The 15,102-nt window shown below is 35.4% G+C and overlaps 1 protein-coding gene and 1 long non-coding RNA gene across 2 annotated transcripts in view; both read left to right on the forward strand.

Moving 5' to 3' along the window:
- The first annotated feature begins 6,146 nt into the window (after positions 1–6,146).
- LOC308657723 overlaps positions 6,147–15,102 on the forward strand; it is a 116,697-nt gene continuing 107,741 nt past the window's right edge. The window contains exon 1 of the long non-coding RNA XR_014024042.1: positions 6,147–6,631. This is a non-coding gene — a long non-coding RNA (uncharacterized lncRNA). The remainder of the gene's footprint in view (positions 6,632–15,102) is intronic.
- Positions 6,627–9,960, forward strand: ATXN7L3B (ataxin 7 like 3B). Its single transcript, XM_081309696.1, has one exon. It carries the CDS (start codon positions 6,676–6,678, stop codon positions 6,967–6,969), a length of 294 nt encoding a protein of 97 aa, XP_081165822.1. The 5' UTR covers positions 6,627–6,675; the 3' UTR covers positions 6,970–9,960.

The raw sequence follows: 15,102 nt of genomic DNA on the forward strand, positions 1-15,102 counted from the left end.
ATAATAGCACAATTCATAACATCCCAGTTAAAAACAAGCCTAGCTGTCTGTCAACAGATAAATAGATTTTTTAAATGTAGTACAAATACATGATGGAGTTTTATTTAGCCATTAAAAATAGTATCATTTAGAGAAAATGGATGGAACAGGAGAGCATCATTTTAAGTGATATAAGCCAGACTCAAAAAGTTCTATGTTTTCTCTCCTTTGTGAATGCTAGGAAGAAAAAAAATCTTATGAAAATAGAAGGGAGACCAGTAGAAGTAGAGGAGGACCAGTACAGTGGGGTATAGGGATTAGAGTGAGACATGAGGGGAGGGAAAATGATGTACTGGGGGAAAAAAAATTTGATCAAATTATTTGCATGTATGAATACATCACAATAAATCCCTTTATTATGACTAATTATAATGCACCAATTTAAAAAAAATTCTAAAAATGTTTCCTTTAAGAACTGAAAGCAACTGTCAGGCTCAACACAAATGAAGTAAAAGAACAATTAAAATGATGTGAGGTTACATCCCAAAAGAGAAACCAGAATTACTTTAATAATATATATTAGTGATTAATCAATGAGAGATTCTGAGATACTCTCATGTTACCACCTAAATTTACTCTTAATTTACATTCACCAAGATTTTTGTAAGAAAATTAATCTCTCACTTGGTGGCATTCACCAGATGCCTATCTGTGAAACATAAGAAGTAAAAGCAGCCCACCCACCAGTTTAACAGCTTGACTTAAGAAAATATGAGACAGGTCTTGATCTGAAAAGACAAACAGAAACAATCTTAATGGCCATTAGTCAAATTAGAAAAAAAGTTTCTTCAATTAATTACATGAATCCTTCCTTAAAACTTGAAGGCAAAGAACTATGAAAGGAGGAGGAGGAGGAGGAGGAGGAGGAGGAGGAGGAGGAGGAGAGAAAAAAAGAAAGAAAGAAACTTAATTTTACACCAAACTACAAAAAATCAACTTGGCAAAAAGTTTGTAAAAATTATACCACTTTGGGGCAGCAAGGAATTCTGGGAGAAGATCTGATTCTTAAAACAAAAAAAAAAAATGCATTCCTAAATTAAGTAGGTGATCATTTTGTGGAGTAGATGGTTTGTTAATCTGAAAAATTCTGCTTTTGAATCTCTAGTGTAAAAATTAAAAGAGCACATTATGTAAAGTGTGAATAAGCTGAATTTCATGTCCTCAGTCACACGACTTTCATTTAGTAGATCAAAATCTCAAATTGTCATAAATAACAAAATTTTAAAAATTTTCTTGATTTCAAGAATTAGTAGGGAAGATTCAAGTCATAAATTTATTTTAGACTGCAATTTTAGCATGACACCTTATTCTAATATCAAATTGTGGCACCTCTGAATCTAATGCAAACCATGATAATCAGAATTTTTTTTCTTAATGTAAATTCAGAAAAACAGATTTCACCAGGGGATGATTTGAAAGCTTCAAGCTAGCTATGCCTGAAACTCATAAACCTTTTTGTGACATAAATCATAGCCTGGTGCTGGATGTGGTGGTGCACACCAATAATTCCACCAACTTCGGAGGTTGAGGCAGGAGGATTGGGAGTTCCAAGTTTGACTCAGCAACTCATAAAATACAAAAATGGGCTGTGATGTGCCCCTGGGTTTAATCCCGGTACCAAAAATAAGAAAATAAACAAAAAATAGTCTGAGGAAATTATTGTTTATAAGGTGATATAACAAAATGTTTACTGCTTCTTTGATTTACTATTCTTATCCTACAATGCCTGGGTAAGTTAAGAAAAATAAAGTTTTAATGAGTAGTGTCTCAGTGAAAGTAGACTTCATAGGAGTCAAAAAACTCCAGATAAATTAATACTTTTAACTTATTACACACAAGCAACATACTTCCATGTTAGGCAAGCTAATGACAATACAGCTTGTATTCAGGAGCTGAACAGTCTTCTTAAACCTAAAGTATGGGGGTGCTTCAAAATGCATTTGGGAGGGGGCTGGGGTTGTAGCTCAGTGTTAGAGCACCTACTTGCCATGTGTGAGGCCCCGGTTTGATTCTCAGCACTGCATATAAATAAATAAAATAAAGGGCAATTGAAAACTAAAAAAAATCACTAGGGAGGATAGCAGATAAGTTTGTGAAAAGAAAACCCTGAGACATCACATTTAGGAACCAACATTTGAGCTTCCTGGAAAATATATAAGAATTAACTGGATGGAATAGATTTCTGACAGTTCAATTCATGAGAATTTTGTTTCGAAAGAAATATTTGGAAATATGAATTTGTTTGTGTTTTACAAAAGTTAATACACCTTCCTGTCCAAAGTTGCCTGGTAAATTAATGAAAGAAATATCATAACCATTTGACTCTTGGATCTATCTCTAATGCACTGTAATGTTATCATTCTATTTTATATAAACACACAAAAAATGAGACTCCTAAAATATGTGTTTTGTGGACTTGCTTTCTTTAAATAAAAAATTTAAAATGTTTTCCTCTTTGAAATAGTTGATTCTCTCAATGAATCAATTATAATCATTGAATGAGAAGAGAAAAATGGCTGCCAATTGAAATTTTCAATATATTATTTTCTTTTTTTTTTAATACTACCTTAGTATTTAATGTTTGAGAAGAGATGGCATTTTGGTAAGTAAAGATCATAATCAGGAATTTCATATTACATATTTGCAACAAAACTTTGTATCCAAATGATACTCGTTAACTTTCAAGGACAAAAAGTGGTGGATTTGGGGTAATAGCCTTCCATTCAATGAAGTGTTCATAATTCTTTTTTTTATTGGTTGTTCAAAACATTACAAAGCTCATGATATATCATCTTTCATACATTTGACTCAATTGGGTTATGAACTCCCATTTTTACCCCAAATACAAATTGCAGTATCACATCGGTTACACACTCACGTTTTTACATAATGGCATATCAGTGATTGTTGTATTCTGCTACCTTTCCTATCCCCTACTATCCTCCCTCCCCTCCCCTCCCATCTTCCCTCTCTACCTCATCTGCTGTTGTTCAAAAGATACCATCTCACTCCAGTAAGATTGGCAGCCATTATGAAGTCAAACAACAGTAAGTGTTGGCGAGGATGTGGGGACAAGGGTACACTTGTACATTGCTGGTGGGACTGAAAATTGGTGAGGCCAATTTGGAAAGCAGTATGGAGATTCCTGGGAAAGTTGGGAATGGATCCACCATTTGACCCAGCTATCGCCCTTCTCGGACTATTCCCTGAGGACCTTAAAAGAGTGCACTATAGGGATACTTCCACATCAATGATTATAGTGGCACAATTCACAATAGCTAGACTGTGGAACCAACCTAGATGCCCTTCAATAGATGAATGGATAAAAAAATGTGGCATCTATACACAATGGAGTATTATGCAGCACTAAAAAATGACAAAATCATAGAATTTGCAGGGAAATGGATGGCATTAGAACAGATTATGCTAAGCAAAGCTAGCCAATCCTTAAAAAACAAATGCCAAATGTCTTCTTTGATATAAAGAGAGCAACTAAGAACAGAACAGGGAGGAAGAGCATGAGGAAAAGATTAACACTAAACACAGATGAGTGGGGGGAAAGAAATGGAGAGAGAAGGGAAAGCATATGGAAATGGTAGGAGACCCTCAATGTTACACAAAATTACATATAAGAGGTTGTGAGGGGAAAGGCGGGGGGGGGGGGGAACAATATATTATTTTCAATTTCCATAGTATGTACACTATATATTTTAAAATATTTTTTGAAGATAATATATGAAGACACAATCCACCTTACTTGCATTGTATTGAGAAAAATGAATAATGAAAATTTTCTAGTTTTTAGATTTTATTTTGATACCAGTTGTAAATAAAACTATTAAAAATATTGGTTGAAAGATAACAAAAAAGTTATTTTTAACCTTTTTTGATGGTATGTTATTTAACATAGATGGTTTCAGTACATTTCAAACAAAGTAAGGTAATCTAGTTAATAATAACAAGGTAGAAGGGGAGACAAGATAACAATTTTTTTGTTTTCACAACAGTGTTCCTTTTAAAGAGCAAATGAAATAAAAAATTGGTGGGGAATTCAAGTCAAGCCAAGATTCTGTTTATTTGATTAATTTCTGTTTGTAAATATTATGAAGAAAATCTTAAGTGATTTTTCTTGATTACCAAATTGAGGATTTGAGTTCCAGCTCTCACAATTAATACAAGGATTTTACAGGGCAGAAAACAACCTAATATTTTTTGTCAAAATCAGTGAAGAAAGTTTCCCATGAAAATTTGTCAAAAACATATTACATAAGCCAGTCTCTACAAAGAACTGTTATCCACTATCAAGCTCTTTTAATTCCTTAGGACTTAAATTATGGTCCCCAGCACACATGGAAGTCTACTAGAAATTCAGAAATCCAGCCCCACTCCAGGCCCACAAAATTATGATCTATGTTACAAAAGATTATCTGAGTGGTTTACAGGCATGGTTTAAGAAGTACTGCTTTAAGCTAAATTTGGAGAAGGGCTGAAGGCAAAGAAGTGAGTGGAAATGATTGTATTTGTATAAGTATTTTCTCACCTTATAGACATGTCATACTGTAAACAATATTATATACTACTGTCCATCAGGCATTGTGTGAGGATTTATATTTATTGTGAAGTTTAAAATTCACAAGTCTGTTTGAATTGTTATTGACATTTTACAATGAAAAAATAGATTTACATAAGTTATGTAGAGTTGGCAAGTTCACACAGATAATAACTGGTAGGAGGCAGTCTAACTCAGAAAACTGTGCACTTAATCACCAAGTTATATGGCCTAGCATATGGCTAAAGGGAGATTCCAACTTGTATAAACATATGATGCCGGGCTGGGGATGTGGCTCAAGCGGTAGCGCGCTCGCCTGGCATGCCTGCGGCCCGGGTTCGATCCTCAGCACCACATACCAACAAAGATGTTGTGTCCGCCGAGAACTAAAAAATAAATATTAAAAAGAATTCTCTCTCTCTCTCTCTCCTCTCTCACTCTCTCTTTAAAAAAAAAAAGATATGATGCCAATTTTTCAATAGAAAACATAAATTATACAACTATAGCCCCTAGATTTTAAAAAATGTAGTACATGAATCTCACTCTAAGCTTTCAAAAATGCTTTATTTCTGTCAAATGGTGGCTTTTAAATGAAAAACATGCAAACAGGAAAGCTAGATTTGGTGCACTACTGGCTTCTCCTCAGCCAGATAAATTTAACTTAATTCTCATGAAAACATAAGAGTGAGATATGGAGAATGAATTTTAAAACCAAGAGTTCCTATATATTTCACTTAATTGTACTTGTTTGGAAAGATGCACGTCTCTCTTTTATTCTGCAAAGTATTGAATCAGAAAGCTATGAATTGGATTTGTTTTCATTTCTCTTTCTTTAGCTCCAGCCATATTTTGATAAATCATGACGATAAAAATAAGACTTCTATTTCACCATGGTTATGATAAAGATTCAAAGATAAACAAAAAATCAAGGAATACTGCAGTGATTTTCTTAAACTCAGAATCATAGCCAATGCATCAAAAAATAGCTGACATTTACTGAACCCTTTTACATGTATGGCACTATCACAAGATGTTTACTAATATAATTTAACCATAAAATAAATTCAAATGAGGAAACAACCATTAAGTGTTGGCTACAGGAATTGAACCTAGGTTGATTGGCTCTAATTGTCACTATTCACATTATATAACTTTAGGAAAAGGTTCCATTCTGATATTCTGTTTTTAAGACTAAAATATACATATAAATTTTATCTTTGAACTCTTCTAGAGATGTACATAATCATCTCATACTGACTTAATGGTTTTATAAGTGAGATAAATATGCTAGGTTTATTTGATCAATATATATGAATTGTGCCTTCAGTACCTAGTTTCTAGATTTTTCATTTTAAAAAAGATAAAGTATACTGTAATTTGTTTCCTTGCCCCATCTAGTGGATTTAAATGACAACTGCGGCAGTACTATAAATAATTACAAGTCAATCATATAAATCAAATTTTCAAACGTATGTGGGGAACTGTTCCTAAGATGATATTTCGAATTATCCTACAATAGTGCACGTAATTATTATTTTCGGAGGAAATCAATTAAACATAGGTTTTAAATCCATTAGCGAATGTTTAAATGTATAAATAACATAACGTAAAATATCATCCTTGCAACCTTTTCACACGTAGAGATGCAGACAGACTGATCATTTCTTCCCATTCATTTTCATAAACTCAAACGCTCCCCAGGCAGCTGCGCGTCAGAAGCGCGGCGTCTGCGCAGAGTCAGTGCGCAAGCGCGCGAAGGACGGAAGCTAGTAGGCGGGGCTAGGCCCGATCCGAGAGCGGAAGAGGCCCGGGCGGCTGACTGAGGCGCCGCGACTGTCTGGCGGCGAGTCTAGGCCCAGGGGCGCCCAGAGCCCGGAGTCCTAGAGAAGCCAAAACGAACAGAAAGACTTAGAGTTCCGGAGCAGTCGTTGCTGCCGCCACCGCTTCTGCTGCTATCGTCTCCACCGTCTCCGCTGCCGGAGTACGCGGCCCTGAGAGGCCCCAGGCCTAGGCGCGGCCCGCGGATCCCGACGTGTTGCTGCCGTGAGTAAAACGAGCGCCCTCTCCACAGTCGTTTACAAATTAAAATGGAGGAAATTTCGTTGGCTAACCTGGATACTAACAAGCTAGAGGCCATCGCTCAGGAGATATATGTAGATCTGATAGAGGATTCTTGTTTGGGATTCTGCTTTGAGGTGCACCGGGCAGTCAAGTGTGGCTACTTCTACCTGGAGTTCGCAGAGACTGGTAGCGTGAAGGATTTTGGCATTCAGCCAGTGGAAGACAAAGGAGCATGCCGCCTCCCGCTTTGCTCCCTTCCTGGAGAACCTGGGAATGGGCCTGATCAGCAGCTGCAGCGCTCACCTCCGGAATTCCAGTAGCTGCAACATGAGAGAGTCTGAGAGTGACCAGGACAATAATATAGACTGGTCCTGTGGCTTGGAGGAATAAGTTAAGTAGGGAAAAAAAAAAAAAATTCATACAAAAGTCCCAGTTCCCCTTGAAGATCCTAGCATTTAAAACCCCAAAGTGGAGAATTTAGAAATTTGGATCCTTTTTTAAGTGTACCTGGGATCAGCTCTGAAACCCTGAGAAGGAGAAGGTGCAAGTCTAGGCACCATGCAACGTGTGTTGATCTCTAAACACACCTGGATGTACACAAGATCCCTGTATTGCCCTCAGTCACAGGTGAGCAGTTGTTGGCCCAGCATATAAAATCTTTTTGTTCCCCAAGACTGTCTTGCCTGTTTGATGTCCAGGGCTTCCTGGACAGTTAAGACATTATTGATGGTCAGACCATAGTCAGTGGGACTGCTCATCTGGTGTCTGACCCCTTGATTTGGGCTTTTCTGATGCAAATGAAAGGAGAACTGGATACTAACATTATCAGTATGGACAACCAAGAAAAAGAATCTCAGTTGAATTTGGTAGGGAAGCTCTGTGGCCTTGACTGCAAGAAGAGAAAATTCAAAACCACCTGTTTTCCAAAGGTCTGGCATTTGCAATGATTTCAGCGGACTTGGGACAAAGCTTATCCTGCAGCTGAGCAGAGCCCTCTTTCTTTTACCCCCCACCCAGTGACATAGGGTTGGGGAAGAGCAACTTGGTTGTCCAGTCAGGCTGAGGATTCAGTTGTGAGCCTGTGGGGAGGTAGTAGGTACCTTTGCAAGTATGCACCATCTCAAAACTGGAAGATTATTATCTGGACGGATTGTGCTGTGGACATAAGTTTGGTTAGGTAGTCCTTTCCTACTCTTCCTGGTTAAGTAGCAAGTCCATGGTTCTGACTTGGTTAATATGCCAGGTAACTACTTGCCTCCTACTCCAGGTTTGGGACTGAACTGTAGAAGAGCGTCATGGCTGTGCAAGAGGCTGTTTGAAAACCCGAGACCAGAAAGGACCTCTTCCAGCTGCCTCAAAAATGTGAATGGGTTATTGCTAAGAGCTAAGGAGCAGGACTGGGTAATCTCTCATCTGACCATGTACAAAATCTTGTTGAATGCCCCTGTTCCTTTAGTTGGGCAGTCAGCTCTGCTATGGTGAACATTCAGTCACCACCTTCTCTGCTTCTCACAAGGAAGCAGTCCTTTCCACTTTGTCCCCTTTGGACCTTCTTTACAGCAAAAGCTATTGTTTTGTTGTTTAAAGATAGGAAAGGACCTCCAGAACCCCCTGTCTTTAGGGAATTCAATAGGGGAGGATGGGAAGTAAGAGCTGCATATCAAAACTGCCTTCTATTTTACTCCCGGGGCAAGGGTTTATAAAGTATAGGAGGGTGGGAGTCCTGAGGTGAGCAGAACGGTGCTGCTTTATTTGAAATGTTTTCTTACCTCATTCTGTGCCCCACTAACAGAGCCCAGCCTCATCTGTCTGGCTTGGGTCCATGTTCCTGTCCACTGCTCCACTGCCTATCTGGTGCAGCTCATGACTCCAGGTGCTGCTTGCCATGCCAGCTTCTACATTGACCAATTTCAGTTCATCTCTAATTCTCCTGCTTCTGAAGTCTGCCCATTTTTCTTTTTCTTGATCTCTTAAGTTTATATGTTGTTTCTTTTACTTTCTCCTGTTTTCGTGGAAGACACAGAAGAGACCCTTTCTTTAAAACTCCCTCTATTTTGATCGGAATCAAAAGAGAACATAATTTTTTGTATTTACAAGGCAATGCCATGCCTAAGCATTTCACTATAGGACTGCCTTGCTAGTATGCCCACTGCTTTTTCTTCATGAGTTATTAACTTCCCACCTCCACTTGGATACTGCCTCTTAGGACCTCAGCAGAACAATGAAGGCTGACTGACACAGGGATGGAGTTGGTCCTGATTTTCTTTCTCTAACCCTTCCTGTGTATGTATCTCCCTTATCCCAGAAGAACTTGGACCTTATAGAGTTAAGGAAACCACAATGATTGGAACTTGAGACTCTTGCCTTCTTCCCCTGGAATTGCCCTGATAGGGATTGGGACCTAGTTATAGACTGATCTTTATTCAATAATGGTGAATTTTCAAAAAACTTAGATGGCAGGAGTAAAGGAATCTGGAGTTATCTTTGCCCTTGACTTTTTGTCGACATCTCCTAAGAAAATGCAGAGGGAAAGGAGGGTCTAAGTGAGACTCTGGCCTATTTCCAAACTGTTTTGGAAACAAGATGAATATAAGGGAGAAAGGCAGTGATCCACTCACTCTTCCTTTAGGTAGGGAACTCAGATCCTGACTTTACTATTTCCTTTCTAGCCTTTTGTGGTTATAGGAGGAAGATGTGGGAAGTAGTTTTGAGTAGTGGTTTGTTCACCTTTACTTCCTTCTGTTTTTTTCCTTGTCCCCACTACCAATATAAGGGGAATAGCCCCCTGCCCTGGATAGGTATAAAGTGGGCTCAGTCCAGCAGGTGCCCTGAGGGGATAAACTACTTTTTAGGGAAATAATGTCCCCTACCATATAGTTGACAGTGGTTAGGAACTCTCCCTTTCCCTTCCTTCCTTCCCTGTAACAGCAGAATTCCTATTCTTCCCTCTTAATTAATTGTATTGATCACCCTGCAATCCTGTTATGTATCTGAGTGTGTGCGTGTGTGTATGTATGTATGTGTATGTATGTATGTGTATGTATGGGGGAAAGGGGTTCTTTAAAATTTCTGTGGTTTGTGGCTTTTTCTTCCATACATTAGTTCCCACCACCGCATGCCCAGGGGCCACACTGCCTGGCATTATCGCATGCTGGGATCATTGGGGAGGGTAGTGACAAACTCACCACTGTCCTTTGTTTCGGAGATTCTTATTTTTGCATAAGTAATCCATCCTATACAGATAGCTGATTAATTCTCTGTGTTCCCTTTACCCCTATGGCTGCTGGTGTAAATAATCTGCATCTCCCCATTGCTAAACAGTAATAATAAAACAAAATTTTAAAAAATGACTAGTTGGGCTCTGTTTATTTTTCTAAATTGTATGTTTTTCAGATATTGACATAGCAAAGTAAATGTTGAATAACTTTTGAAACAGTTCTTCCCTGAATGGAGTTGTATCAGAATAGAGGAACATGGTTCATCCTACAGTATCAATCTAATCCTGCAAACTTAGCTCTCTGTAACATCTAGTGAAAGAAACAAACTGGATAACAGTTTTCCATTTTTCCTTTTCCATATAAGGCAAGACTGTGGTAAAATAAATACAATACAGGCCTATTGCTAAAAGTTCACTGTGATGGTTCAATTTGAACAGAACTCAGATATTTTAATATATATATTTACCATCATTTCAGCTAATCTCTTGCTTTCAAAAGGCAAATGGTTTGTTCATAGCAGATGTTCTTGCCATTCTAAAGACAACATTTTTCCCATTTCTTAAATATGCTTTTAAGTTTTTCATTTTGTTAAAGTAATTCCAAGGTTTTTCATTTAACTCAATCAAGAGTTTCAATGTTTCTAACAATTGTATATAATTCTTCTTAGTACCTTTCAAGATGACTTTTTTTCTTTTTCTCTCCTTTTTTTTTTTTTTTTCCTAAATGTCCTAATTCATTAAACAATTGCGAATTAGAAATAGTTTTTAGAGGAATAAAATTATCATGGAAATGGAACCAGAGAAGAAACTCTGGCTCAGTAGTATTACTCAGGGAACCTTGTAGATATATAAATGGTATCTACTCTTACTTCCTTCTAAGAGGGAAATTTCAATGTCATTGCCCAGTTTAAACAAAAGACAAGGGTAGTGATAATTTAAGTTGAGAAAATAAAATTTTGACCTCTGAAAGAGGACATAGTGCAACTATAAATCATAGCAAGATAAGTTCTTAAAATTTTATCAGTATTAATCATTTTTGAGTTCACCATAGGGATCTACTGTCAACTAGCATTCAAATGCAGCTAAGGCAAAGGATTGTAGATTCGATTTTCTAGGTTATAACCTTATAATTCCTCATGTCCAACTTCCTAGGTTTAGCATCCTAACTACAGTCATGTGACACCTGTTGAGGAACCTGATGAATCGTTACTTGATAGTTACAAAGATAAAAGAAGTGTACTGAAGTAATTAAGGATTCAGGAAGAACTTATTTTTCATGTATTTATAATTAATAACATTGCTTTCTGCTAGAATCTTCTTGAGTTGTTTTTTAAAATTGTTTCCTATAAATTTTCAGAAAGGTGTTTAATGAAATGACAACATGAATTTGGTGAAAGCACATTTACTAAATATCTTTTCACACTAGTGTTCAAAATGATAATGGTTAGCAAAATATCTGTTCTCAGGTCACCTTGAGATAGCATTAGACTTTGGAAGATTAACTCATGTAGAGAGTATAAACTCTTGGATTCTTATTAATGTTCCAAAAGATGCCCTTGGTGTTGATTTTGGAAAATCTCTAAATGATGGGCTTATTTGAAAATGGCTTGTGGATAAACGCTTAAATCCTTAGAGTTTTGATTTTGTTTATTCATTTTTAAAATTTATATCATTTATTTATTTTCATTCCTATTACTTGAGCCATATTTAAGGTATGTGGACTAAAATAAATATTAAATTACATTTTTGAATAAAAGTTCAGCAGTAGTGACGTGCCCAATAGTAATAGGAACAAAAATAGAATACTGGTGTTGTGAGCCTTAGGCTTTTTCTTGAAACCATATAAATATGAATTTAATGAATAAAAACTAAGAAGACTGCATGAGAATAAAAAAATTATTGTATTCATGAACAACTTCAAAGCAATGAGTTTGAAAACGATATAACTCCTCAAAAATGACTTAAGGAATGTGTAATATTTTTAGATAAATGAGCATCTAAAATTTTAAGAGAACCTATCCCCTCATTACACCATCAAAGGGGTTAAAAAAACAACAGAATTTTACGGTAACAGCAAACCACCATCTAAAAAAGCATATAGGACAAATTTAGACAATAAAAATGAGGTTAGCAAACCAACTTTTAACATGCCCAAAATAAACATCATAAGGTTAATCATGGGAGAGAAAGATTAAAAAATGATATTACTATTAGAGAAAAATGGAAATGTCAATAGATAGAGAAAACTAGTGAAATTTAATGCCCACTATTGATTATTTAAAGACTAACAATATAGAGGCGAAAGACTGCGGTTGAAGGATATGTATAAAAATCTACAAAAGTTATGCTTAATAAAAATTTCTAGGAAGCATTCATTTTAAAAGCAGGAATGGATGAAAAAATTCTCATTGACCTTATTTATATGACTACTTTTATAATCACTATAGGTATACCATTGGAAATATTAAGATAATGCAGTAGGGATATGGATGTGGCTCAAGTGGTAGCACGCTTGCCTATCATGAGTGAAGCACTGGGTTCAATTCTCAGCACCACATAGAAACAAAGATATTGTGTTCACCTAAAACTATTTTTTTTTTTTTTTAGAAGTCAATGCAGTAAAGTTGCTGAATAAAGCTCAGTACCCAAAATCAGAATTTTGGCATCTTAAAAATGTTATATTTGGGAACTAATACAATAAAGTATAATTGTCCTATGAAATGATCTAAAAGAAAAAGATATAAATGCTATAAATATCCCAAATCAACAGAGAAGGGTAGGATGTTAATAAAAAACATAATATCCTTGACGCAATGTATGAATTGAAAATAATCTTGACTAAGATGCAAATTGACATTTTCATGATGAACCCTGACAAACTAAGATTTATGTGAAAGCTAGATATAAGAATATGAAATTTCTTTTGTGAAAAACATGTCTTACATATGACTTTGATACAGAAAAATGCACATTGATGTTATCCTGATAAATAATTAAATTGGTATTATAATCAGTGGATCATTAACTAATATTCTGGAACATTATCAATGAATAAAAGTGTGCTCTAGATACAAAAATTCATTCTCATGAGGATTAAAGATAACTTGAAAAAGGTAAAATTTTGAAACTTATGTTTATATTTGTGTGTAAGGAAAGAATTGAGAGTATCAAACACCCAAATCATTGTAACATTGGACCATCATAAAATTAAAGCTTTGCTTATTAAGTCATAGAAATAAGCAAATAATCTGATATGCTAGTAGTTTTGTAGTTCTTCCAAGTGATAAATATTTACTTAAATATACAGTCAACACATGCACAAAATGGAAGAGCAGCTCATGCTTAGAAGGAAAAAATCTAGATGGCCCAGAAAGATGTGAAAAGTTCTTTTAGATTCAGAAAAATACAAAATAAAAACAAATGACATACCAGTTTACACAATTCAATATGGTTAAAATAAAAAATGATAATGAATTTTGAAAACCATATGGAGCAATGAAAACACATTGCTGGTATACTGCAAATTGGGAAAAGGTTTTGGAAAGCAAGTTTGAAATACCTATGGCAGTTGAAAGCAAGCATAACCAATATTTCCACATCATGTAGCACTGTGTATAATATGAAAATATTAAAAATGCATACCTCACTAAATAGAAGTAAAAATAAATTAATTGCACAAATGAAATCTTTAGTATAACATTTTTATAATTTGCTGTTTTTTATTTGAAGCTTAATAATAGGCAAATCAATGCTGTCTATTAGGATGGAAAACATACACAATGAAAAGTATGTAAAAAATATTTGACTAGACTTCTACTTTTTAAAACGTATGGTGCACATGAAGCCTGGTACACATCTGAATTCTGAATAAACTGAAACAAAGATACTGTTAAATGCATTGCTATCCTCCCAAGTAAGTAAGGGAAATGCACAGAATTCTCAGTTCTTTTTTTTTAATATACACATATCAGAAATACATGTGAAGAAAACAAAAAGATGGCACTGGGAAAAATATACATACCACATGGGAATCGGAAAATAGGCGCTGATCATTAAAAATTGAAATTATATTTCAAATGAAATAATATTTTCAATCTTCATGAAAGAATGCACAGGCAGAAACTGATAGGTAGGTAGGTAAGTAGGTAGATAGACACGCAACTTCCCAACTTCGGAGAACAGATGATAAAAGTGAGAAAGACTGTCATAGCCTGATGTGAAATAAATTAATTAATCCTAATGACATCATTATCACTTCCTTTGGGAATTTGTGCCCATATACTTGTTTTTACAGAATTACCTCTTCCTGATGGAGAAACATGACTGAGAAATAATATATTGAAAATAAAATTATTTTTCTTGAGTACCTGACAGAATTTTTTTTCAGTGAGCATCTGCACAAAATATAAATTTGCATTAAATGCGACATTTATTCCTTTAAGGTTTTATTTATGCCCATCACACTCAAAACCTATTAATTCTCTTTTAAAAAGGGAGTTTTAATTCTATTGTTTATTATTTCTGCTGATTCTATAGAATTAAAACCTCTTTCTTGTACATAAGATTATTATATACAGAATATAATAGCTATGAATGATGCTTTTAAATTAAAAGATGAAATTTTAAAGAATAAGATACATTATTGAAAGCAAAAGATATAGAACTTCTAGAAATGCAAAACAAAGTATGCCAAAAAAGTTAAAAACTTGATTTACAGGTGATAATCAAACTGGAAAAAAAAAAAAAGAAATGAATTAGAATGAAACAGTTCACATAGACATCAGAGTATATAATTGTCTGGTTCTCGTTTCTCAGTGATCGTCTACATGCCATTTTTAGAATAGATAATCAAAAGGTGAAAGTGCGATAAAGGGGGAAAAAAAAGTAACACTGACACTGTAATTGAATGCAATTAGAGGACGGCTAGTCCTGGGAATGGACACTGCCAGCATTCTATAGACCCAAAATTGGCAGGCAGAGACACTGAGTAAAGGAGAAATAACCAACATAAATGAGGAAATATGTTGTAATGGGAAGAGATAAAGATGCTTCCAAGGAAGGGAAGCTACCTATAAACTTGGCATTAAAGTACATGCCAGACATATTTTAAATTATTGAAAATGCAAATGTTAAAATATGATAGGCAGAATTCTAAATATGGTCTTTCAGGAATCCTGTGGCCTGGCTATTTACTCAAACAGAAATCTATATTCCATTGTGAAAGGACTGTACAAAT

Source organism: Spermophilus citellus (assembly GCF_964194105.1).
Source record: "Spermophilus citellus genome assembly, chromosome: 10".
Classification (NCBI taxonomy): Eukaryota; Metazoa; Chordata; class Mammalia; order Rodentia; family Sciuridae; genus Spermophilus; species Spermophilus citellus.